This window comes from Trachypithecus francoisi, unplaced genomic scaffold, assembly GCF_009764315.1.
Source record: "Trachypithecus francoisi isolate TF-2019V2 unplaced genomic scaffold, Tfra_2.0 Lachesis_group20, whole genome shotgun sequence".
Taxonomy (NCBI): Eukaryota; Metazoa; Chordata; class Mammalia; order Primates; family Cercopithecidae; genus Trachypithecus; species Trachypithecus francoisi.
In genome coordinates this window covers 70408921-70435195 of record NW_022681466.1, presented here as the reverse complement: position 1 = coordinate 70435195, position 26275 = coordinate 70408921, and the positions used below count along the sequence as shown (strand labels likewise).

Below are 26275 nucleotides of genomic sequence, written 5' to 3'. Positions count from 1 at the left end.
CCTGGGCCGCCCCGTCCTGGGCGCGTCTTCCACACCCTCAAGCCCGGAGTGTTTTTGGATACCCCAGACACGGTACTGTGACCACCTCTAGCCCCACTCCTCACACTCTTCTCTGGACGGCTCCTCATCCTCTAAGACTCACTGCAGTGTCACCTCCACCTGGAAACCTTCTCTAACTGCCCCCTCCCCCCGCCCCAGCCGAGCTCCTCGTTTTGGCGGCCGAGGGGTGCGAAGGCGAGCACCAACACCGTACCAGTTGCAAATACTTGTTTCCTTATCGGGGCTCTGAGCTCCTTGCCCTGAGCCATGTCTTCTCACGTTACGTCCCCAGAGCCTGGCCAGTGGATGGACACGGAAGCCCTTGATCATCCCTTGTTGAATGAACCACGCAGAGCCAGCCAAGCTCTGGGGTCGGCAGGGAGCGTGTGTGAAAAGCCTTAGAGACCCCCAGTGGCCACCCAGCCCCTCCGACAGGGGTGGCTCTGTCCCCGTCAGTCCACAGTGGAGGCCTGCGTGGCAGGAGGGCGGGGAAGGAGAAGAGATGGTTCCATCTGGGAGTCCAGGGGGTCCAGGGAAAGCAGTGGGGGAAGATGGCAGCGGAGGGGTGGCCTCCGCCTCTGGGAAGACCACAGGAATCTGCATCTCCCTGCCCTGAACGAGACGCGGGGGGCTGGGGCTGGTGAATAGAGAAGACTTTGCCTCACCCCTGACGTGTCCAGTTGCTCTGATGTTTGGGGCGATGGTGTCATCATAGCTGCGTAGCATGAGCTTCTGAGTGACAAGAGATGTCACCTGCATCACAGCTGCCTTGGTTCCCTCTACCTCTTAGAGGAGAAAGCTGCTAAAAATGCCTGGCGTCCTGGGCCCCCACTGCCTCGCCTCTAATAACAGTCGGCAACCAGAGACTGTGCTGTGCTTGACAGAGGCGGATCATTTATAAAACATTAGCATTTCTCATACTGACATTTCACTTCCATATTACAGGACTTCCTAAGTCTTTCAAAAAAAAATTTAATAAAGTGCTTAGACTCTTGATTTTCCCACTGAGGGCCTTGCTGTCTGAAGTTGGAAATGAAATCAACAACATCATGACATCCTTGGGTTCTAAGGGACAGCCAGGCCCTGGCACCGGCCTGGGTCAGCGCCTGCGGGCCACAGGGGAGCAACTGCAGGCTTAGGATTCTTTGGTCTACAGTCACTGGACTCCCTTTAGTGAACGCCCCAAGCCTCATCCTGAGGAGGATTTGTCCAGCCAGGCCTGAAAACACAGGCTTCCTCCCTCTATCCGGGGAACCTTTCTCTGAAGCCAGAGAGGCATGCACAGTCTCCAGGCCCACCCGCAGCTGTCCCGGTGGGTCCCTGGCCTCCTGGAAAACCCCTGGGGCCCCAGGAACTGACCGTTCCCTTGCAGCTGCCTGTCCCCACCAGCCACCTGCCCGGCCCCCTGAGAATCAATCACTCAGCAGTTGCTCCTGAGGCTCCTGGGAATAGGCCAGAAGGACCCAGGACCAGCCTCCTCCGGGGAGAGCCACGGAGACGGTGCCGACCCGGGGCAGCCAGAACGTGGAAAGTGAATCATGTCCTGAGCGGGCGAGGGAAGTGCCACGAAATGGAGCACTAGGGTGTGCGTGCTCTCACGTGTCCCATGAGTCAGCGTGCCCCTGCCCCCTGCGGCTCCTCCCGCCAACAAATGTGCTGTGTTCCCAGAGCTGTGCCCGGCCAGGCTCGCCCACCCACAGAAGCCCAGGATCTGCCACCTGTCAGGAATGCGGGGTTAGGAAATGAAAAACAGGGTTCTTGTCCAAGATCGTTTATTGTTATTATTTTTCTCTCTTAATTGGATTCAGCGTTTCTGGCTCCTCACACACATCCTCTCTGGTGGGGGATTCAGGTTTGTGCAAAGCGCAAAGGAGCTTGTGCCCACCTGGGCCCCCGGCCAGCAGCATGGCTGGCTTTGATCGGAGCCCTCTTCCCTGTCCGGGCTCGCCTGCCCCAGTCCCTGCTCCTGAGCCCTGAGTCCGGCCTCCCGAGCCTCTGCCTGCACCCTGAGCACCCCCAGGTCGGCTGGGAGGGCGGAGTCTTCCATGATGCAGAAGTGCCTGAGATGGTTCATGAAATGCCCTCGTCGGTTCCCTTCTGCTAAGGCCCCCCGACGCCTCCCTCCTGCTGTCCAACACGGGGCCCTTGCTGGGTCACCCATCAAAGAGCCTCAAGGAAAAATTCAGCAGCTGAGCCATGCGGGAGACCTGGGCTCAAGCCCAGAGTCTCCTTGGCCCGTCCAGACCGTCACTGACCAAACGCGAGGCTGAGGACACGGTCCAACCCTTTGGACTAACACTGCGGATGCTGCCTGGCCTGCTGGCTTCCAGACCCAAAGCCCCTTCCTTCCGCTTCTCCATCTCGCTCACCCTCAAGGCCTGGCTCCCTGACATACAATAAGCTGCTTCTCACTTCTCACCCTGAAGCCAAGAGCTACGACAGCAGGGGTGACAGGGTGCTCCAGAGTGGCAGACAGGCTTGTGTTGCATGTAAAAACAAGGTGATGCCCTAAATATCTAAGAATATTGGTCCCCCAAAGTGACTCTTGCTGCCTCCCCGTCCTCACCGTCCCCGCTGACACCTTGCCCCAGGCCCTTGGCAAGCCCGGGTTCCTTGGAGACTATCATTGCCAGGTTGGGATTCTAGACAAAAATTCTATCACTTTGTTCTTGCTAGAAATCACCAATACAATCCTTAGTTCAGCAAATACAGTTTTCTGTATAGTTTATAAACATGAAAAGACGTACAGTTAGGTAACGGAGTGGGAGGGGACTGTGCATGTGTATATATATATTTATATGTAGAGTGTGAATATATATAAGTGGACGTAGTTATAAAACTGCACCTTCTGTAAGAACCTCATTGCCTGGGATGAAGTTCTACATTTCAGCCTCTGATGATCTTTCCTTTGGTAATTGGTTCTTGGATCCCAGCAGTTGGGCCTGGGTCTGTCAGGGTTGCCTGAGACAGTAGGAATGAGAGAGGCATTGCCCCCGAGGGAGGGGCTGAAGGTGGAGTAGGGTAGAATTCAGGGCAGGGTGACTCAGTGGCCTCAGGCAAGAGCCAAGATGCCACCTGCTCATGTGTGCCCAGACTGCTGGCCGCCCAGCCTCGTGGATGAGCCTCGTTTGTTCTCTGCGTCCTGCTTTCTCCAGGAATCATGTGGCCCTCCGGACCTCTCTGAACCACTGGGATTCCACAGAGCCCCGGTTCCGCCGTTGGGGGCAATTGTCCCACTGTTGCTAGTGGAGGGGGCACTTGGAGTGCCTTTTCCCACCTTGCCGGAGTGGACACTGTCCGTGGGTGCTCTGCGGGGCTGGCTGGGACAGCCGGCTGAGATGCGCCAACCCCTCCCGCCTAGGGCTGTACACTTTGGGTTTATAATCCACAGGGCAGGGTCCAGACGTCCAGACAGCATCCAAAGCCTCTACCAGCCTTTTCCTGAAACCCAGCAGGTCTTCCACTGGTTAAAAAAAGAAGAAAATAAATTCTGTTCCTTGGTGGACATGTGGCAGTGCTGGGTGCTGACGCCCTGGGTCCTCAGCGGAGAGAGACCGCCAGCCCCAGTGTCCAGGCCAGGAGGGAGGCCCCCAGGGAACTGGCCGAGGAGGCCTGCTGCACCCCGCTGGGGGCACGGATGGGGGTCCTGCGGGCACACTTGCCCTTCCTCTTGGGCCGGGCCGTGGGCATGATGTCAAAACTGAACTTGTGCTGGTAGTCAGGTGCATAGTCTGGCATGTCGGGGGCCTGTTTCCCGGCGCCCGCCTTAGAGATCTGATTGCGGTTCCTGTGGCTGGTGCAGTTCTTGCCCGGCTTCCTGTGACCCGACCGGGAGCCGGGTGGATGGCCATGCGGGTGGCCCTTGCTCCTGGTGGGGCCGTGGGGTGAGTGGTGCTCCTTGCGGGCAGCCCTGTCGGTGGTGGTCAGTGTGTGTGACTTGATCTGGTGGGGGGACGCTGGTCCCGTGCAGTTCCGGAAGTCCTCGGCCCTCAGCAGCTTCAGGTCCTGGCCGTGCCGCAGCCCGGGGGACACGCAGGGGACAGCGGAGCTGGAGCCTCGGAACCTCTGCAGCCATTCCCACAGGGAGCGGGCACGGCAGCCGCAGTCCCAGGGGTTGCCATTGAGCCGGAGAAACTCCAGGGCCCCCAGCGGGGCCAGGCACTCGCCCTGCAGCTCCGAGAGGCTGTTGTTGAAGAGGAAGAGGGTGGTCAGCCTGCGGAGGTCGTGGAACGCCTTGTGGTGGACCCACTGCAGCTGGTTCTCGTGCAGCAGCAGACGGTCCAGGTTCACCAGGCCCCGGAAGGTGCCCGGGCCCAGGCTCCACAGCTTGTTGCCGTGGAGAAACAGGTGGCTGAGGTTGACCAGGTCCACGAAGATGTCGTCCTGGAGGTACTCGATGTGGTTGTCCTGCAGGTAGAGGTACTGCAGGCTGTGCAGGCCGCCAAAGACGCCGGCCGGTAGGGCGCTGAGCCCACACTTGTAGAGGTAGAGGGCGTGAAGCCTCACCAGACCCTGGAAGGTCTCGGGCGCCAGCGTCCGCAGCTGCCGGTTGTCGCCGAGGTCCAGCTCCTCCAGGTGCACGAAGCCCTCGAAGGTGCTGGGGTGGATGTAGGTGATGTTGTTCGAGTAGATCCACAGGGTGACCATGGCGGGGCTGAAGTGGCCGGGCTGGAGGAGGCCAATGCGGTTGTTCTGCAGGAAGACGCGCTCGCTGTCCACGGGGATGCCCTCCGGGATGGCTGCAAAGTTGTGCGCCTGGCAGCTGACCGTCATGGGCGCCGGGTAGCACACGCAGTCCCGTGGGCAGCCGCCACCCAGGGGCAGCCCCGCGGCTACCAGCAGCAGCAGCAATTCCACACAGCACCCTGGCAGGGAGAGAGAGCACAGCCAGGTCAGGGGCCGTGCAGGTGAGGATGGGCACCGCACCCTCTGGCGCCCGCCGGGGCCGCATCCTCATCTTGGCTGAGCTCAGTGAGAGCCTCGCCCCTGGCTGGAGCAAGGCCAGGGTCAAGGCCCAAGCCTGGAACCCGTCGGGGATGAGAGGCCTCCACTCCTTGGTGACCCATTTCTGCTGGGCTGGGAGGTGAGTCTGGGGTGAAGGCCCCGATCACCCCCACACCTCCTTAGTTCCACCCCACAGCTGCTGAGCCCCAGCCCCACCTGCTCCAGCTCCTCCAGTCACACTGCTGGGGTGGAGGCCATGACCCAGGGACACAGCCGTCAGCCTCCTGCTCCCCTCCTAGCTCTGCCACTGGTTGTAGTTATCTGCACTCACAGATACTGAGAGGGCTCTTGCTCTAATGTAGTAAATATCTCATGTAGAGTCCTGAGGAATCTCTATTTGTTTTTATATTTAATTTCATTTAAGTTACTTATTTTTGATTGATTGATTGATTTTTTTTGCACAGGGGACGGAGTCTCACTCTGTCGCCCAGGCTGGACTGCAGTGGTGCGATCTCAGCTCACTGCAAGCTCCACCTCCCGGGTTCAAGCAATTCTCCTGCCTCAGCCTCCCGAGTAGCTGGGACTACAGGTGTGCACCATCACACCCAGATAGTTTTTGTATTTTTAGCAGAGATGGGGTTTCTCCATGTTGGGCAGGCTGGTCTCGAACTCCTGACCTCAGTGATCTGCCTTGGCCTCCCAAAGTGCTGGGATAACAGGTGTGAGCCACCGCGCCTGGCCAGAATCTCCTTATTTAAATCATTCCCAATCACAAGCAGAGCATGCATGTGTGGCACCAAAGTTCACCTCAAATAATGTCTCCTTTACAGTGTCTTCCACGCCCTCAAAACATACAGGCAACACCCCTTCTAAGCCTCAGTTTCCTCATTTCTGAAACACAGACATAGCCGGGCGCGGTGGCTCACGTTTGTCATCCCAACACTTTGGAAAGTCGAGGCAGGTGGATCACCTGAGGTCAGGAGTTCGACACCAGCCTGGGCAACATGGTGAAACCCCCTCTCTACTGAAAACACAGAAATTAGCCAGGTGGCAGGTGCCTGTCGTCCTAGCTACTTAGGAGACTCAGTAGTACTCAGGAGGCTGAGGCAGGAGAATCGCTTGAACCTGGGAGGCGGAGGTTGCAGTGAGCTGAGACTGCACCACTGTACTCCAGCCTGGGTGACAACGTGAGACTCTGTCTCAAAAAAATAAATAAATAAATAAAATAAAATACAGACAATAGCGGTTCTCCCTGGCAGAGCTGAGAGGGCGTCCTGAGAGGGCGCCTGTCTGTGAAGGCCTGGGGGTGGCACCAGCTGTCAGACGGAGGCTGCCCCAATCCCGGCCCTCCTTCTGGCCCCTCCCCCCTCCCACCTCACTCCAGCCCCCAGGCTGTGGCTGCAAAACCAGGCCTTGCCTCTCGACTGTCCAGAGCGTTTCCTCTGTAGCTTCCCTCTAATTGGGCATTAATTAGGCATTCGTTAATGGATCCTTAAAATAATTTATTTTCGAATGTGTCCAGCCTGTGGTCAGATAATGGCCCTGCGCTCATTACGGGAGCAGCCTCATTACGGACGATCGTCATTACCTACCTTTTTCCAGGGTCGCAGCTGCCCCAGGCGGCCGGGCAGGCGCGCCGAGGTGGGGGAGCCGGCTCCAGGCCTCCAGGCCCCCACCCTGGAGGGCCAGGCAGCCATCTCCTCCCTACCCGGCTAGGCTCCGACCCCTTTGCTTCTAGCTTTCCAGCCAGGCCTCGTGGGAGAACCGGGGCGCCCGGGGCAGCTGAGTCCCTGCTGCAGCTGTGCCCAGAGCTTGTGGGATGAAAGAACCAACCCTCTGATCGCTCTCGGGCCAGCCCTGCTCCCGGCCTCGTGCCGCTGCCTGCCCAGGCTCCCGGCCCAGCAGGCCTCACTGCCACTGTCACCCCCTCGTTCCTGGCAGAAACAGCGTCGTAAATAAGTGACAGCTCCCAGCTGTTGGGAGTTATGGGCTCCCAGAGAGTGGCAGCTGCTTCCCGTCCCCTGTAATCACCCAGCTTCGACTGAACATTTCCAACACATAAAAATCATCGTACATAATTTGTTTTTTTTGCATAATTGGGCTCGGTTGTGATTTCAGAGGAGTTATGACTTCAGTGGTGGTGGTGGCACAGCTTCAAGGACCCTTTTCTGGGCCAAGCTGTGCTCTCCATGGCCTCTACGGTGACTTCAGTCCCGCCCAGTGCACAGCCCACAGGCTGGGCCGAGGCTGCTGCCGTTCCCCCTCCTACCTCAGTTTCCCCTCCTGCCACGCGTAGGAGATGATGGTAGTGTCCACCGTCCCCACTTGGAGGCTCAGATCTGGCCTCCAGACCCTGCTGCCTGCCTCCATCTGCTCAAGGAGCCCCAGCCCCGCAGCGGGAGGCAGAGGTGTGAGGGGGGAGGAACCTGGGCTCCAAACCCCACCTGACTTTTGGGAAACCTGCCCACTGCCTGAGGCCTCCACACCCAGGGCTGGAAGGGGGCCCCAACCCACACCAGCTGCACCTGCCACGGAGCCAACACTCCGTGTCTCTCTCAGCTCACACTCCTCACCCCTGCTTGGGCTGCTACCCTCCAGGAAGGCCGCACCTGCAGGAAGCTTCCTCCCCCAGGGAGTGGCCCCCTACGCCACCCTGAGGGAACCGGGGTGCCTCTCCCAGCTCAAGGGTGTTCATGGTGTTCACTGCGCCTCATCCCACATCTCAGGCTTTTGGGGACAGGGCCCCAGCCAGGCCACTCTGCAAAGACAAAGCCATTTCCGTCCCTCAGGCTGCAGCAAGAGAGGCCTCGCGGCAGGGGGACGGGGGTGGTATGTGTCCGGCTCAGCGCTAATCCCACTCGACATTTGCACAGCTTACTGGAGTTTACAAAGTGCTTCTGCTCACGCTCCCCTGAGCCTCAGAACTACCCTGCGTGCTGGGCGTGGGGAGCCCTCCTCCACCTGCTGTGTGGCTATCTCTGGAAGGCCCCGGATGCAGTTCTCTGAAATGAAGCTAATAGGGGTCCCACGGAGAGACATTTCCCCACCAGACACAAAGCAGGTGCCTCCAAAGGATGTCGGGGAACAGGGGAAATCAGGCAAGGACCCCAGTTTAGGCGAAAAAGTCAAATGGCCCCAAATCCAGGTGTGGGCTTGGTATGTGGCTTGTGGGTGTGCCGTGGGTGGGAGGGGTCAGAAAGCAGGGGTGGCGTGAAGACCCAGGGCAGGAACCCTCCTGCCCCTCCTCTGAGAGGGCTCCAGGCTTGTGCAGGGCCTGGCTCACATTCCCTGTCTCAAGAAAGAACAAGCCATTGGATCAGGGGCCTGGAGGTGGGGGCTGGGCAACAAGCCACAGGCACCAGGGTGGGCAGCCCCTCCGGTCCCAGTGCCTGAGGACGGTGGAGGGCCCCTCGGGGGCCAGGCCGGGGATCCAAGTCCCAGGGAGCGCTCACCAACCTTCAGCACTGCTCAGAGGCAGGGGACCCATGCCAGGGAAGCTGTCCTTCCAGGCACCCCTGCGCCTCCTCCTGGGGATGGGGGTGTCTCGGCTGAGTGCTTCTGCACCCTGGAAGTTGGTCCCATCTCCAAGACCTGGACCAGCTGTCCCAGCCGGCTCCGATGCCTCCAGTACCCCCTGCCAGAGCCAGTGGGTGCCCCAGTCTTGGATTGTTCCCCCTGCTGGGTTTCTCCCAGGGAGGCTGGCACAGCATTGCCACGGCTCCTCCCGTGCCCCTCCATGCAGCCCTTGGGAGCCCTGACCCACTGATTGCCTGATTAATGTACTAACAATGAGGCCCGCGCCTTTGCGGTGCATTTTAAGATTGCAAATTAGCAGGGATCAGAGTCTCCGTGGAGGAGCCCTGCACCCCCTCCCACTAGCCTCCTCCTCCCCTCCTGGGTGGGGCAGGGGTGGCTCTACCAGAGGGGACTGAGGAGAGCAAGGCTGGGCCTCCCCCAAAGCTCCCCCAAGCTTTCCCTGGGGTGTCCCCCTGCTCCTCCTCTCCTCCAGGGGCACACACTCGGCTGACTGCTCGGCTACCCCCAAACCTCCCGGCCTCCCACACGCCTGAGCTCACCCGCATCTCCACAACCTCATTCATTCCCTACTCCATTCAACACTGGCTGCCTGAGCTCCGGCATGTGGGGGGTGCCCGTGGGGAGGGCCCAGAAGGAGTGGGTGGGGGGACAGGGGGCATCCTCATGGCTCACTAGCAGATGGGGGTTCCTGAGACCAGGCAGTCTGGCCAGGTGCTAGGGCCTGGAGTAGGCCCCTGGAGGTGTGAGTGGGAAGCGGGGGTGCCGGGAAACACCCGGCCATCTCTGTGCCACCTGCCAACATTGTTCCGTCACCTCCTGGAGGATGAATCTGGGAACAAGGGAGAAGGGTCCCTGCCCCACAGGGTTGCCTTAGGATTCCGGCCAGCACAGAGGAGGCAAGGAGAGCTGGTGTTGTGTCGAGGTCCTCCTTTCTGCAAAATCCCAAGTCCCTGCTTGCTGGGCAGGGAGCATGGGGGCAGGTCCGGTGGGTGGCCTGCGCCCGGGAAGGCGTCCTGCCCAGTCCGCTCCGCAGCCCCAGATGTGCCTATGCGTGGTCCTGTGAGGCCAGACCTGCCGGAATGGGCGGGAGGGGAAAGACAATGACCACAGCCCATGCAGAGGCCCCTGTAGTGGGAAAGGGGCGACGTGCCCCTTCCTACCCTGGCTCTGCCTCTCAGGCTCTAAGTACACAGACTTCCAAGGAGGCTGTAACGTCAGCTCAGCTGGACTGGGGGAACCTAGAGCCAGGATGCCCAGAGATCTCCCCACTGGTACAGCCCAGAAGGGTCCTTGCCCCAGGCCCAGGCCAGGTGGCCGTCGTGGAGGGTGCTCTGCAGCTTCCCAGCCCCCGGAAGCAGGACAGGACCAACCAAGGCGGACTCAGACCTAACTGTGTACGAGAGTCCTCAGGACAGCCCCCGGGAGCCACACCAGTTCACGAAGGAGGAAACGAGGTCCGCGGGGGAAGGCACCGGCCACGGCACACGGCTGGCGACAGGGCAGCGAGCAGGCCTCACCCAGCTGACTGCGGAGTCCAGGGCTCTGCCCGCAGATCCACCTTGCACGGGGTGGGCAGAGCATCCTCCACGAAGGGCTGGTTGGCCCTCACAGGCCCCAAAGCCTCAAGCTGCTCACCCCAACCTGCCAGCACCAAAGGGACTGCCCCTCCCTGTGCCTGAGCCAAGGTGGTCCCGTGGCTGGCATCCCCAAAGCCTCCCGGGCAGGGCCGTGGGGCTCTCTGAGTCTTTGAGATGGGTCAAATCCCTGTGGCTCTGCAGCCCTCCCTCCCTCCCCCTCCCCCTCCCTCCCCTCCCCGCTTTCCCAGCCCTGGCAGATGCTCCTCTCTACGCCAATCGATGCTAACCCAATGCTCTCTGCTGGTCAGAAAACAGCCTCAGGCCAGGCCGGCTGCACTTGGGGCTGCTGGCGTCTTAGGCTACTTGGCACTGTCCCTCCATGCTGCACCCAAGCGCAGGCCACTTCCTGGTGGGCCCATCACCGCCTCCCCAGCCCCGCCTGGAGCCTGGCTCAGCCCTGGAGACATGGAAGCCAGCCAGCGCACAGCTGGGCTTCCCTCATCCTATTGCTGGACGTGGGGCGTGGGGTGTGCAGGATGGGCAGGGAGGGGCTCCTTGTCCATGGCATAGGGCATTGGAAAGAGCACAAGCTTTGGAGCCAGAGACACCTAAGTCTGAATCCTAGCTGCCCCGTTTTTTTTTTTTTTTTTTTAAGACACGGTCTTGCTCTGTTGCCCAGGCAGGAGTGCAGTGGCACAATCAAAGGTAACTGCAACCTCAACCTCCCGGGCTCAGGAGATCCTCCCACCTCAGTCTCCCGGACAGCTTGGAATATAGGCCCACACCACCACGCCCAGTGAATTTTTTATTTTTAGTAGTGACGAGTCTCACTATGTTCCCCAGGCTGCTCTTGAACTCCTGGGCTCAGCCTCCTAAAGTGCTGGGATTACAGGCGTGACCTCAACTTAACTAGTGTGTCCCCACGCTTGTGTGAGCCTCATCTTCCTCACCTGCAAAATGGGGCAGTCATTTAAAGCTCCAGCGTGGCCCTCTCGTCTGCGGACGTCGGCCTCCCCCACATCTCCATCTGTCACACGAAAGCCTCCCAAACTGAGCTCTGCTCTTCCCCCACAAGCCTCCTCCACTCGCGTATAATCCATCTCAGTCGGAGGCAGCTCCTTCGTTTCAGCTTCTCCGGCCAAACACCTTAGAAATATTTTAGACGGAATCTCGCTCTGTCGCCCAGGCTGGAACGCAGTGGTGCGATCTCGGCTCACTGCAACCTCCACCTCCCGGGTTCAAGCGATTTTTGTATTTTTAGTAGAGATGGTGTTTCGTCATGTTGGCCAGGCTGGTCTCGAACTCCTGACCTCAAGTGATCTGCTCACCTTGACCTCCCAAATTTCTGGGATTACAGGCATGAGCCACTGTGCCAGGCCAACTTCAAAATGTATTCAGCAACTATCCACTTCTCATGGCCACCACCCCAGTCTGGGCAACCATCACCTCTCGCCTGGACTACTGCAAGAGCCTCCGAAGTGGTCCCTCTGCCCCACCCTTGCCCCTGCATCTCATCTAACACAGTAGCCAGGGAGATCTAGCAAGAGTCTGTTAGAACACGATGCTCCTCTGCTCACCCCTCCGTGGCTCCCATCTCACTCAGTAAGGTCCCTCCAAGTCTGTTCTGTGGCCCAGAGACTCCCCTGGATCTGAGCTGCCAAGCCCTCGTTCCCTCCCCCGCCACAGTGGCCTCCCTGATGCGCCTTCTTCATGCCAGGGATTCTCCACCTCTAGCCTTTTGCACGTGCTGTTCCCTCTGCCTGGAGCGCTTCCCAGGGTGTCTGGGGGGCTCCTGCCCTCACCTCACCATTCGTAGCTGTCCCTGCCTCTTCCTCAGGTGCTCCAAGTTCCCTGAGGCCTTGTCTGAGCAGCTTCCTATTTTTTTGTTTTTGTCTTTGTTGACGGATCTCACTCTATCGCCCAGGCTGGAGTGCAGTGGCACAATCTCAACTCACTGCAACCTCCGCCTCCTGGGTTCAAGCGATTCTCTTGCCTCATCCTCCTGAGTAGTTGAGATTACAGGTGCCCGCCGCCACGCCCAGCTAATGTTTGTATTTTTAGTAGAGACGGGATTTCACCTTGTTGGCCAGGCTGGTCTTGATCTCCTGACCTCTAGATCCACCTGCCTCGGCCTCCCAAAGTGCTGGGATTACAGGGGTGAGCCACTGCGCCCGGCTTTTTTTTAAAAATAGAGATGGGGTTTCACTATGTGGACCCGGCTTGTTTCAAACTCCTGGCCTCAAGCAATCCTCCCGCCTGGGCCTCCCAAAGTGCTGGGATGATCGGTGTGAACCACTGTGCCCCACCACCCTGTTTCACTTTACCCCACAGCATTCCCCCCTTATAATATGCTACATGATTTCATTATTATTATTATTATTTTGAGACGGAGTCTTGCTCTGTCACCCAGGCTGGAGTGCAGTGGCGCCATCTCGGCTCACTGCAAGTTCCACCTCCCGGGTTCACGCCATTCTCCTGCCGCAGCCTCCCGAGTAGCTGGGACTACAGGTGTCCGTCACCATGCCCGGCTGTTTTGTATTTTTTAGTAGAGAGGGGGTTTCACCATGTTAGCCAGGATGGTCTCAATCTCCTGACCTCATGATCCGCCCGCCTCGGCCTCCCAAAGTGCTGGGATGACAGGCGTGAGCCACCGCGCCCGGCCAATTTCCTTATTTTTCTAATTGACTTTCCATCTCTTCTGAGCGTTGACTCTGTGAGGACGGTGGTTTTGTCTGCTGTGTTCTCTGCTGTACCCTCAGGGCACAGAACACTGGCACCCAGCAGGTGCTGTGTCACAACGGCTGGATGAAGGAAGGGCCTTTCTGAGTCAGCAGGGGGGCTGACAGGTGCTGCTCAGGAAGCCTTAGGCCCAGGGCCTGGCTCCTAGCAGGTGATCCATAAACAGAGGGGTGCTTACCAAGCGCAAGGAGCCTCAGAGCCTCCAAGCTGAGAGCAGAGACTAGGCCCTGGCTCTATCCTGAGGCTCCCTGGTCAATCACAGGTGACCAGACAGCGAGGAGAGTTCTGGGAAGGAGGATCCAGCACCAGGTCAGCCAGAGGCACAGGGCAGGGTGAACAGGGCAGGTTTGCCTGAGACAGAGGGGTTTCCCGGGATGTGGGGGACTTTCAGTGCTAAAACCAGGACAGTCCCAAACAAACCAACCAACCAGGACAGGTCGGTCATCCAGGTCATTGGGGTCAGGCTCATCCAAGGCCTGTGCCTCCCTCAACAAAACCCCTGAATGCAGGACGGGGAGGGACACACGGGCAGGCACGAGGCACGTGTCTTCTAAAACACCATGCGTCCCGCTCAGTCCCTGCAGCCAGGAGGTCGGCCTGGGCCCAGACTGAGCCTGTGCGTGGCGTGTGTACCTGTGTGTCATGTGCACGTGTACATGTGTGCACGGGGTCTATGTGCGTATCTGAATGTGTGTGTGTGTGCACACAGGGTCTGTATGGATCTATGTGTGAATGTGTGCCTGTGTGTACAGGGTCTGTGCGTTTCTGTGTGAAAGTGTGTCTGTGTGTGCACAGGGTCTGTGTGCATCTATGTTGAATGTGTGTCTGTGTGTGCATGGGATCTGTGCGTCTATGTTGAACGTGTGTCTGTGTGTGCACGGGGTCTGTGTGCATCTCTGTGCGAATGTCTGTGTGTGCACAGGGTCTGTGTGCATCTATGTTGAATATGTGTGTGTGCACAGGGAATGTGTGCGTCTCTGTGTGAATGTGTGTGTGTGCACGGGGTCTGTGTGCATCTATGTTGAATGTCTGTCTGTGTGTTAATGGGATCTGTGCGTCTATGTTGAATGTGTGTCTGTGTGTGCACAGGGTCTGTGTGCATCTCTGTGCGAATGTGTGTGTGCACAGGGTCTGTGTGCGTCTCTGTGTGAATGTGTATCCGTGTTTGCACGTGCACGTGTGTCTGAGCATGTATGCTTGTGTGCTCGTGTACACGAGCGGGCCTGTGTTTATACGTGTGTTCACAGCTGAGTGCATGTGCAAAGCCTATGCATGTGTGTGAATACACAGTTATGCACACAGACACACATGCCTGTCTCGGGACTGTGGAGGGGGTGGCAGCCCGGCCCCCTTAGCTCTGCAGCGTGCCTCTCTCACCCTCCTGAAAATGGGGCGGGGCCCTCTTCTGAACAGAGCCACCCATCCCAGGTCTTATCCTGGCACTCGCTCTGGCTTCGCCTTCAACTCCCGCCCTCCTCCCGACACACTGAATTATGTACCCGCTTCAGGTCCCTCCCGCACACCAGGATCTCTCTCAGCTGAGAAGTGGGCGGCCCCTTATTGGAATAGCCTTTCAGCTTTCATTTGCCTCGCGGGGCCCCTGGAACAGGCCTGGCTGGGAATACCGTGCTAATTAGGCCGCCAAGTTCTCAGGGGAGCCTTGCCAGAGCAGCCCCCAGCTCCCCTACCCTCTGCTCATCGGGTCTCCGGTCTCCTTGCTGTGAAGGTCTCGCATGGGGTGGGAGCTGGAGGCTGGCACACTGACAGCTCTGGACCACATACTGCCCCGGCTTGAGAGCGGCTCCCGTGGCAGCACATTGCAGTGGGATGACCTTAGGCCAGTCACTCAGTCCTGAGGTCTGGGAACTGGGGGTCTGAGCAGCTGGCTTCTCGGGTGCATTCAGTGGAACTGTGTACCGAACTGCTCAGCCCCATGCTGGTTGTATGGGTGGCCCTCCCTAAGCAGTGATGATCACGTTACTGCTAGTGTTACCAGAGGGAACTGCCCCCACCTGCTTCGGGCTCTCCCAACCCCCAGCGGATCCTGGACCCTGGATTTCAGTCCATCCACCCTGGTGCACCCAACCCGCCACAGCGGGACCTGACATATCAGATGCCGAGAAGGGGCTTTAGCCCAGGGCTGAGGGTCCCTGCCAGGCTACAGCTGCAGGTGGAAACAGTGCCCTGACCTCTCTACTCGGCCCTCTCTGCCCTTTGACCCAGTCACACCTGGCCCTGGCAGTGCTCCTGAAGCCCAGGGCCCGTGGCCTCTACTTTCACCTCCTGCAGCTCCTGCTTTCCAGGGCTCATAAAATGTGTCCTGTTATGCAAATTTGCTCCCTGGTTTGGGGGCCCCAGAATCTAAGTTGTGGCAGCACAGACTCCAGAGCTGAAGGCCGAGGGCTTCGGAGAACTTGCCCTTCCCAGGAAGTTTGAGGGAAGGCTCTGGGCCCTGCATCTGAGCTTGGCACCTTGTGGAGACAACTGCCCCTCCCCGAAAGCTACAGCAAATTGTGGACCACCCACTGCCGGATAGGCAGACAGGCAGACACAGGCGGACAGGCAGACACAGGCGGACAGGACACAGGCAGACATAGGCGGACAGGCAGACACAGGTGGACAGGAGGACACAGACAGGCAGACACAGGCGGACAGGCGGACACAGGTAGACAGGCAGACACAGGCGGACAGGCGGACAGGTGGACACAGGCAGACGGGTGGACAGGCAGACAGGCCCACTGAGTCCCCAGTGATAGCGAAGGTGTGTTTAGTGGGGTGGGGTTACCTCTATGGCAATGGGACCATCCTTGGTGGCAAATGTCTGTTTGTGATGCCTGCCTGGAGGAACAGGCGGGGTGTAATGGGGAGGGCGTGGGATGGGGACCTACTGTTTTTTTTTTTTGAGACAGTCTCAGTCGCCCAGGCTGGGGTGCAGTGGTGCAATCCTGGCTCACTGCAACATCTGCCTCCTGGACTCAAGCCATTCTCTTGCCTCAGCCTCCTGAGTAGCTGGGATTACAGGCGCCCACCACCACACCCAGCTAATTTTTGTATTTTTAGTAGAGACGGGGTTTCACCATGTTGGCCAGACTGGTCTCCAACTCCTGACCTCAGGTGATCCGCCCACCTCGGCCTCCCAAAGTACTGGGATTACAGGCATGAGCCACAACGCCTGGCCAGGACCCGCTGTTCTTGAAGGCTGTGGTGCTGGGCAGGCCAAGGTGTCAACAATGCAAAACAGGAGCCGGGAGCCTGCCTTTGAGAAGCAGGTGCAGAATGCCCTGCCAGGGCCCTTGTTCCCCAGGCCCAAAGAGCCGCCCCTTCCCTGTGGTCAGTGAGAGGCATTCAGAACCAGCATCTAGAGCTCTGAGCACAGCCCAGATCCTGTCCATCACCCGGCTCTGAATCTGTCCCCACTCCTTCATTCACGAGACTGACTGAGCTCTGGGCTTGCTTCCACAGCAGCAGGAGGCTCGGCTCCTTCCCTCCTGGGGCCTACATTCTCCTGGGGGTGCAGTCAGACTAAAGGAACCAGATAAGCCCCAAATGACAGATCGTAGTAAGTGCTGGGGACAAAAAGACAGGGTTGAGATAGAGACAAAGGAAGGGACCTATCTTAGCGGCGTGCTCTTGGAGGGCCTCCCTGGCGACTCCCTGGCGACTTCTGAACTGAAACCTAAAAGATAAGAAGGAGCTGAGGAAGAACTTTCCAGGCAGAGGGCACAGCAGGTGCAAAGTCCCTGGGGCAGGACTGAGCTTGGCCTGGACAAGGGCAGAAGGGCAGGAGATGGGGTCGGAACAGCGGGAGCCGGGCCTTGTATGGCCGGAAACGCCGCAGGAAAGGGTTTGGATCTAATTCTGGGTGTGATGAGGAGTCACTGAAGAGCCTGGCGCGGGAGCTACAGGAGTGGGTTTGGATTTGGGAGGTTGCATTTGGAGGGTGACTTGAGGGGGAGCCAGGAGGGAGACCTGTGGCCGGCCGAGAGCTTGGGGGCCTGAAGCAGGCAGGGGCCATGGAAACAGACAGTGCCGAGTAGACTGGACAGATGCCAGGATGGGGCCCGACACAGTGATATCTGGGTGAGGGAGGCGACGGGGGCCATGGGGCGACTTCCCAAGTCTATTCCAGATGACGGCGAGGATGAAGGTATCACTATGAGACTGGAGGAATAAAACAGGAAAACAGGCTCAGGGGCAGCCAGGGCATAGCTGAGAACACGTAACGTCCCAAGCCTTAGAGAGATGTTTAATTGGCCGCAGCTGGATGTACAAAACTGAAGCCCAGAGGTCAGCCGTACACTTGGGAGCTGTCGGCACAGAGAGGGCGTGTAAATCTGTGGGAATGAGGTCGGGGCAGCAGCTCACGCCTGTAATCCCAGCACTTTGGGAGGCCGAGGCAGGTGGATCGCTTGAGTTCAGGAGTTTGAGACCAGCCTGGTCAACATAGTGAAACCTCATGTCTAACGAAAATACAAAACTTAGCCGGGTGTGGTGGCGCATGCCTGTAATCCCAGCTACTCAGAAGGCTGAGGCACGAGAATCGCTTGAACCCCAAAAGCAGGGGTTGCAATGAGCCGAGGTTGCACCATCGCACTCCAACCCGGGCGACAGAGTGAGACACAGTCTTCAAAGAAAAAAAAAAAAGGCTACTTGGCAACATAGTGAGACTGTCTCTCTCCGTGTGTCTCTTTTTCTGTGTGTGTGAAAGTAAGTTTGTTAAGAAAGTAAAGGAATTAAAGAATGGCTACTTCATAGGCAGAGCAGCCTCTATTTAAAAAAAAAAAAGAAAAAAAAATTTAAAATTTAAATTATATGAGAGGCCAGGCATGGTGGCTCATGCCTGTAATCCCAGCACTTTGGGAGGCCGAGGCGGGCGGATCACGAGGTATGGAGATCAAGACCATCCTAGCTAACACGATGAAACCCCGTCTCTACTAAAAATACAAAAAATTAGCCAGGTCTGGTGGCGGGTGCCTGTAGTCCCAGCTACTCGGGAGGCTGAGGCAGGAGAATGGCGTGAACCCGGGAGGCAGAGCTTGCAGTGAGCCGAGATCCGGCCACCGCACTCCAGACTGGGTGACAGAGCGAGACTCCGTCTCAAAAAAAAAAAAAAAAAAAAATTAAATTATATAACACAAAATAGTAAACACACAGGATTGAGGCTTTTCACAACACAGTGCTTTTGGGGAGGGGAAAGGAGGAGTCAGCCATGGAGAAGGACTGGAAAACCCAACCCCCCTCTTCTTGGCTATCAGGATCCAAATTTCCCTCAGAGGCAATCATGTGCGCCTCTCCTGCTACAGGTGAGTCTTTGTGTACTTCACTGGCCGGGGTTGGTTTAAACAGGAGCATGTGACTCAATTCTGACCTATGAGACACAAAAGAAAGTTTGCTGAGGGACTTGTGGAAAAATTTGTCTTCCTCCTTAAAAGGGACAGAAAGGGCCAGGTGCAATGGTTCGTGCCTGTAATCCTAACCCTTTGGGAGGCTGGGATGGGAGGATCAATCACTTGAGGCCAGAAGATTCAGGCTGCAGAGCTATGATTGTGCCACTGCACTCCAGCCTGGGTGACAGAGTGAGACCTCACCTCTGAAAATACAGATTAAGGCTGAGTATAGTGGCTCACATCTGGCTCATATCTGTCATCCCAGCACTTTGGGAGGCTGAGGCAGGTGGATCACCTGAGGTCAGGAGTTCAAGACCAGCCTGGCCAACATGGTGAAACCCCATCTCTACTAAAATGCAAAAATTAGTCGGGCGTGGTGGCGTGCCTCTGTAGTCCCAGCTACTCAGGAGGCTGAGGTGGGAGAATTGCTTGAACCCAGGAGGCAGAGGCTGTAGTGAGCCATGATTGTGCCACTGCATTCTCGGTGATGGAGTGAGACCTAGTTTCAAAAATAAAATAAAAATAAATAAAAATAAATAAAGATTAAAAAATAAAAATTAAGGCAAGACATGGTAGCTCATGCCTGTAATCCCAGCACTTTGGGAGGCTAAGGTGGGAGGATTGCTTGAGCTCAGGGTTTGAGACCAACCTGGACAACATAGTTAGAACCCATCTCTACAAAAAATACAAAATTAGCTGGGCACAGTGGCATGCACCTGTAGTCCTAGCTACTCAGGAGGCTGAGGCAGGAAGATCACTTGAGCCTGAGGTTAAGGCTGCAGTGAGCCATGATCACACCACTGCACTCCAGCCTGGGTGACAGAGCAAGATCCTGCCTGCAGAGTCTCTGAGAATCTCCGGTCCCAGACTTTGAATTACCTACTCTTCTCTGTCAGTCTGAGCCCCGCCCTTTCACTAGGGACCCACCTCCGGGCAGCCACTAGATCCTGCCAGTCTCTGACCTCAGGCCCAGGAGGTTGGACCCAGGTAGCATTTAGCATAGGCTTTGCATGTAGTCCCCAACCCCATTTTTCCCTGTGAGGTTTTTATTTAATATCAGTCATCATTATTTACTTCCAAAATAATACTTGCCAGACCTGGGTGAGGTGGCTCACACTTGTAATGCCAATAATTTGGGAGGTCAAGGCAGGAGGATGGCTTGAGCCCAGGGGTTTGAGACAGCCTGGGCAACATAGTGACACTCCATCTCTATAAAACATTTTAATAATTAGCCGGCTATGGTGGCACATGCCTGTAGTCCCAGCTACTCAAGAGGCTGAGGCAGGAGGATCACTTGAGCCCGGGAGGTCAAGGCTGCTGTGAACCATGATCATGCCACTGCACTCCAGCCTGGGCGACAGAGTGAGACGCGACAGAGTGAGACCCTGTCTCAAAGATAGGGTCTCACTCTGTCGCCCAGGCTGGAGTGCAGTGGCGCAGTCTTGGTTCACTGCAACCGCCACCTCCCGGATTCAAGTGATTCTCCCGCTTCAACCTCCTGAGTCGCTGGGACTACAGGTGCACACCACTGCACCCGGCGAATTTTTGTATTTTTAGTAGAGACAGGATTTCACCATGTTGGCCAGGCTGGTCTTGAGCTCCTGACCTCAAGTGATCCGCCCGCCTCAGCCTCCCAAAGTGCTGGCATTACAGGTGTGAAATAATTATTATTAAATTAAATAAGACTTGCCAGTTATGGAAAACATGAAAAGTATAGAAGTAAAAAGGAAGAAAAATCACTACCATCCCATTACCCTTGACAACCATTGACAAGAGCCTTGCTGTATCTTATTTCAATACTCCCCTTTTTATATGGAGCTATATAAAATTTAAATAAAAATTTAATACCAAAAGAAAATATGGAGTTCTGTATCCCGCATTTTCCACTTAAGACCATTCCATTCATTCAGCAGCTCTCAGGGGGCCTCTATCTTTGAGGTTGTGTACTAAGGAAGCAGCAGAGAGCTCAGCAGGCAGAGGGGCCCCACCGCCCAGGGGGGTGCAGGCGAATGGGGAACAGGCACTCATCAAACACCACGCCCAAACACAATCGCAGCTCCTAACACGGAGTACAGAGGAAGATCCAGGTAGCTACGAGAACTGTGGGGTTTCCCTCATCAGTGGGGGTGCGAAGTCTTGGAGAGTCTGAAGGCTGAGGACTCAAGTGGGGGCCTGGCTGGGGGAGTGGGTTCCAGCCAGAAGGAGTCACCTAGGCTGAGGGCCTGAGGCCAGAGGCAAGGCACAGTTACTTAACAGAAGAAATGATGTGGTAACAGGCACGATGTTTAGAGTATCCCACTGCATGGACAGTGCATTTATTTATCTGTGAAAGAGTTAGATTGTTTCTCATTTTTCACTGCTACAAATGATCATGGCAGAAATTGGTACCAGTTGCCTCCTGGGAGGGCTGCAGGGGAGCTCCGGGACTGGGGTGAGGAAAGCATCACTGTGTATCTGTCAGGAACTTTTTTTTTTTTTTTAGACCGAGTCCCATTCTTGTCACACAGGCTGGAACGCAATGGCATGATCTCGGCTTACTGCAACCTCTGCCTCCCCTTTTCAAGTACTTCTCCTGCCTCAGCCCCCCGAGGAACCGGGATTACAGGCGCCCACCACCATGCCGGCTTTTGTATTTTGAGTAGAAACAGGTTTTCATCATGTTGACCAGGCTGGTCTCGAACTCCTGACCTCAGGTGATGCACCTGTCTCAGCCTCCCAAAATGCTGAGATTACAGGCGTAAGCCACCAGGCCTGGCCAGGAAATTTTGATGTATTACCACATGACTGTATCTATTGATTCTTTTCAAGAGTCAGTTAAATTAAAACTAAATAACGTTGGAATGAATACCTTTGTGCTCACGACTTGGTTCAAATACCTGATCCTTTCCTTAGATCAGATTGATCGAGTCTAAGTCCTCTTGACATCTGCTGACGAGACACCTTTCAGAACATTCAGCTCCTAAAACCTTAAGCTCTACACTCAGAAAATCACCAGCTGTGGGAGCTCTCACACAGATTCAACCCTTTCCTCTGTTTGTCTTCCCAACTGGACCGTGAGCTACCCAAAAGAGACAAGGTCCGTGAGCCTCCTATGAAGAGGAGACCGTGGGGAAGGGAAGGGGGTTAACATGTGCTGAACCCCTTCTGTGTGCCAGGCCTACCCACACACACACACATTGAACAGTCTCCTCTTAATTATTATAAGGGTATTAATATCCTCATTTTACACCTGAGAAAAATGAAGCTCAACAAAGTGAGACGGCAGGGCCGGGCGCGGTGGCTCATGTCTGTAATCCCAGCACTTTGGGAGGCTGAGGTGGGTAGATCACCTGAGGTCAGAAGTTTGAGACCATCCTGGCCAACATGGTGAAACCCTGCCTCTACTAAAAAAAACAAAAATTTGGCCAGGCGCGGTGGCTCAAGCCTGTAATCCCAGCACTTTGGGAGGCTGAGACGGACGGATCACGAGGTCAGGAGATCGAGACCATCCTGCCTAACACGGTGAAACCCCGTCTCTAATAAAAAATACAAAAAAAACTAGCGGGGCGCGGTGGCTCACGCCTGTAATCCCAGCACTTTGGGAGGCCGAGACGGGCGGATCACAAGGTCAGGAGATCGAGACCATCCTGGCTAACACAGTGAAACCCCGTCTCTACTAAAAATACAAAAAAATTAGCCGGGCGTAGCGGCGGGTGCCTGTAGTCCCAGCTACTCAGGAGGCTGAGGCAGGAGAATGGCGGGAACCCGGGAGGCGGAGCTTGCAGTGAGCTGAGATCTGGCCACAGCACTCCAGTCTGGGGGCAGAGCGAGACTCCATCTCAAAAAAAAAAACCAATTAGCCTGGCGTGTCCGTGCACACCTGTAGTCCCAGCTACCTAAGAGGCTGAGAAGGGAGGATCGCTTGAGCCCAGGAGTTCGAAGGCTGCAATGAGTTGTGACTGCACCACTGCACTCCAGCCTGGGAGATGAAGTGAGACTATGTCTCAAAAGCAAAAGCAAAAATAAAACCAAAGCCAGGTGATTTATCCAACACGATGGAGTCAGGATTCAAACAAGCTTGCCTGGCCTCCAGCTGTGGGAGGAGACTTCTCTCTCCTTAGAGGCCGCTGCTGCACAGAGACCCCTCTCCCAGCATCAGCCCCTCCAGTGCCCCACCAGGCACCCCCTCCCCACCTCCCATGAGCCGTGTCTTTGCTCTCTTGCCAATAACTTCATTCCTCCCCTGTTTTCATTATTAATTCCCTCTTCTTGTGCTTCACACTCATGAGGCTGGGGAGACGGACAAGGCGGATGGGGAAGCAAGTGGAAATTCTGTGTAATACCACCGTCGGTATCACAAAACTTGTCTTAAGTGCCAGCCCTAGGGACTTGCTAGAGTTAGCACGACAGAGGTGGGGCTGAAGGTCAGATTAAATTGGACTAGTAACCCCAGGGGGATACTCGAAAGAGGGTTGCTAAAGAAAGAGTTCCGGCAGGATCGTGCAGCGGCCGAGGCAGGCAGCTGACAGCAGCGTGCGGGCCGGCCGGGCAGATCAGGCCTGTTCGCGGGGCTTGTTGGTGACAGGCCTGGGTTCACACATCCTCCTCCGGAAGCCTGAAATCTTGCCTTTTCCCCCCCAGTAATGAGTTGGTATAAAAATGGATCTTGAATAAAATTGTCTGCAGTTTTCAAATTTCAAACTGCATTAGTCAAAATATATCAAATTTCCATGTACTGACTTACCACCTGCTCAAAATCGGATCCTTTTTCAGCTGGAATATATTGAAACATGAATCACCTCCTGAGCGGCAAAAGGGAGAAGAAGCGAGGGTGAGGCCCTCTCCAAACACGCCGGTGGGCGAGCTGAAATCCTGGGCTCCGCTGGGCTCCCCCGGCCTCCGCCTGACAATGGCTCCTTTTATTTCTGGAGTTGTCCAGGCCCCTTGGCCACTTCCCTTGATCCTAGGTTTCTGGCTCAGACCCTTATACTCTGGGCAGTCTATGGCACGCAGTGCAGACAATAATCATTTCATGTCTTCTGGCCTTTAATAAGCACCTACTGGCTGGGCACGGTGGCTCAAGCCTGTAATCCCAGCACTTTGGGAGGCCGAGACGGGCGGATCACAGGTCAGGAGATCGAGACCATCCTGGCTAACACGGTGAAACCCCGTCTGTACTAAAAAAAAATACAAAAAAACTAGCCGGGCGAGGTGGCGGGCGCCTGTAGTCCCAGCTACTCGGGAGGCTGAAGCAGGAGAATGGTGTAAACGCGGGAGGCGGAGCTTGCAGTGAGCTGAGATCTGGCCACTGCACTCCAACCTGAGCGACAGAGCGAGACTCCGTCTCAAAAAATAATAATAATAATAATAAGCACCTACTATGTGCTGGGTGCTCAGACTCACCAGAGAGGCAGACCTATAATGGTATTGCTGAATCTGCTCATCTTGGCAGCACTGGGCACAGTTGGCCTCCCCTCTGGAAACTCTTTCTTCTCTTCTCTTTGGAGACCTGGCTCTGTCGTCTTGTCCCCCCTTGCTGCCTGCTGCTTCTTGGTCTGCTCTTCCCAGCCTGGTCACCACATATCCTAAATCCCCAGAGCTCAGCCCTTGAACTTTCTCTCTTCTGTAGTCACGCCTGTCCCCAGGTGAGCTCATCCAGGCCCAGGTTTTTATTTTGTTTTGTTTTGAGGCAGAGTCTCACTCTGTCATCCAGGCTGGAGTGCAGTGGTACGACCTCCACCTCCCGTGCTCAAGTGATTCTCACGCCTCAGCCTCCTGAGTAGCTGGGATTACAGGCACACGCCACACGCCTGGCTAATTTTTGTAGTTTTAGTAGAGATGGGGTTTCACCGTGTAAGCCAGGATGGTCTCAATCTCCTGACCTCATGAGCTGCCTGCCTCGGCCTCCCAAAGTGGTGGGATTACAGGTGTGAGCCACCGCGCCCGGCCTAGGCCCAGGTTTTAAATACCATCTGCATGGGGGTGGGGATCAGACATGTGTTTTGGCTCTAAACTGCAGACCAGTCCACCCGCCTGCCCACCTGGCATTGCCATGTTAGTATCTAATAAGCAGCTCAAACTCCGCCTGTCCTAACTGTGTTCACCGTGTGGGCCTCCCTGTCTCAGCAGATGGCACCTGCAACATTTCGGTTGCTCAAGCTGGAAATGCAGGTGTTATTCTCCATTCTTCCCTTTCCTTCGTCATCTCTTCCTTTAATCCACTAAGTCCCATTGGTCCCACCTTCAAAATACATCCCAAAGTCACATCACCCCGTCTCCACCATCCCACCCCACCCTAGGCCACTATCATCTGTCCCCTGGGCCCCTGCCGTGGCCACCCTCACTGGTCTCCCTGTTTTTATTGCAGCCCCATCACCACCCACAGCCTAAGCACAGCCAAAAGGATCTTCAAAAACAGTAAGTGCTATCATGTTACTTTCCTGCTTGAGATCTTCAGTGGCTTTCCATTGCACCAGAATAAAATGCAGTCTCCTCACCAGCCCACAACGCCCTCGTGAGCGGCCCTACCTCCCTCTCCAGCCCCATCCTGCACACTCTTCACAGCACCAGCTGCACCGGCCTCTGTTCCTAGACCACAGCGAGCTCATTCTTGCCTTGGAGGCTCTGTTTTGTTTTAGTGTAAAATATACAAATTTTTATTACAAATAAATAGCTAAAAGTTAACATTTTGAAGTGTCCAACTCACTGGCATGCAGCACATTTGCGACGATCATCACTATCTAGCTCAGAACATTTTCCAAGGGAAACCCTGTCCCCATTAGCAGTCACTCCCCATTCTTCCTCCCCCAGCCCCTGGCAACCACTAATCTGCTTTCTGTCTCTGTGGATTTGCCTCTTCTAGAGATTTCATACAAATGGAATCATACCACGTTGGCCTCGGAGTTTTCACACTGACTGTTCTGCCCCAACAGGGCCCTCTCTGCCCCAGGCCTTTGGGGGACCATCTCCTTCTTAACATTCGTCTTGGCTCAAAAGTCACCTCCCTGTCTCCAGCCGATGCCCCCGCCCCTCTGCTCCCAGCCACTCTCCATTTCATAAGTATCCAGCCCCATTTATTTCTCTTGTAGCACTTAACACTCTCTGAGAGCATCTTGCTTAATTATTTGTCTTTCCCCTTGTCGCTCCCTGGGACATCCCCAGCCCCAGGACAGGGCCAGGCTCCTAGGTGGTGGTCAGCAGTTACTTGTGGATTGGATGGGCACATTCACTATCAAGCACGCGGATGGAGCCATCTACAAAGCTCAAGAAACAGCCAAGGAAGGAAGAAAGCAGTGCTGCCGAGGAGGGGAGGAGTAACCAGGAAAAGTCACGAAGGGAAGGGGGACCTGGGAGGAGGACTGGACGCTCAGCTGGCCTTCGGCCTTCGGGGAGGAAGGGGCATTCGAGGAGGAAGGAGCAGGGCGTTCCAGGCAGAAGGAACCGCATGGGCAGAGCCTGGAGCGCGAGAGGAGAGAACAGTCAAGGTAGGAGTCACGTGATGGCCTCTCTAGTTTGCAATTTGTCCCCTAATTGATTCACAGTCACGGGCCTCCCACAGAGAGGACATTTCATACAGATCTGGGAGCTGGGTTTGATACAACATGTAAGGGACCGAGAGGAAAGAACGGGTGGAGTCTCTCTTATTTGATTCTTCTTCCCCCCTCCCACTCTGGTCCTAGTGTGCTCTGGACACCCCATGGACGCAAAGAAAAGTAGGCCAGGGCCAGGCGCGGTGGCTCAGGCCTGTCATCCCAGCACTTTGGCAGGTCGACGCGGGCAGATCACTTGAGGTCAGGAGTTCAAGATCAGCCTGGCCAACATGGTGAAACCCCGTCTCTACTAAAAATACAAAAAAAAAAAAAAATTACCAGAGCGTGGTGGCGGGTGCCTGTAATCCCAGCTACTTGGGAGGCTGAGGCAGGAGAATCGCTTGAACCCAGGAGGCGGAGGTTGCAGTGAGCCAAGATCACACCACTGGACTAGACTCCAGCCTGGGCAACAGAGTGAGACTCTCTCTCAAAAAAAAAAGCAAAAGAAAGAAAGAAGGAAGGAAAGAAAGGAGAGGAGAGGAGA

General features: G+C 56.0%; 1 protein-coding gene across 1 annotated transcript in view; it reads right to left on the bottom strand.

Annotated features, from left to right (window-relative positions):
- Positions 1 to 1794: 1794 nt before the first annotated feature.
- RTN4RL1 (reticulon 4 receptor like 1) overlaps positions 1795 to 26275 on the bottom strand; it is a 92373-nt gene continuing 67892 nt past the window's right edge. The window contains exon 2 of the mRNA XM_033185139.1: positions 1795 to 4904. Within this exon, the coding sequence (XP_033041030.1) occupies positions 3580 to 4904 (1325 nt within the window). The 3' untranslated portion in view covers positions 1795 to 3579. The remainder of the gene's footprint in view (positions 4905 to 26275) is intronic.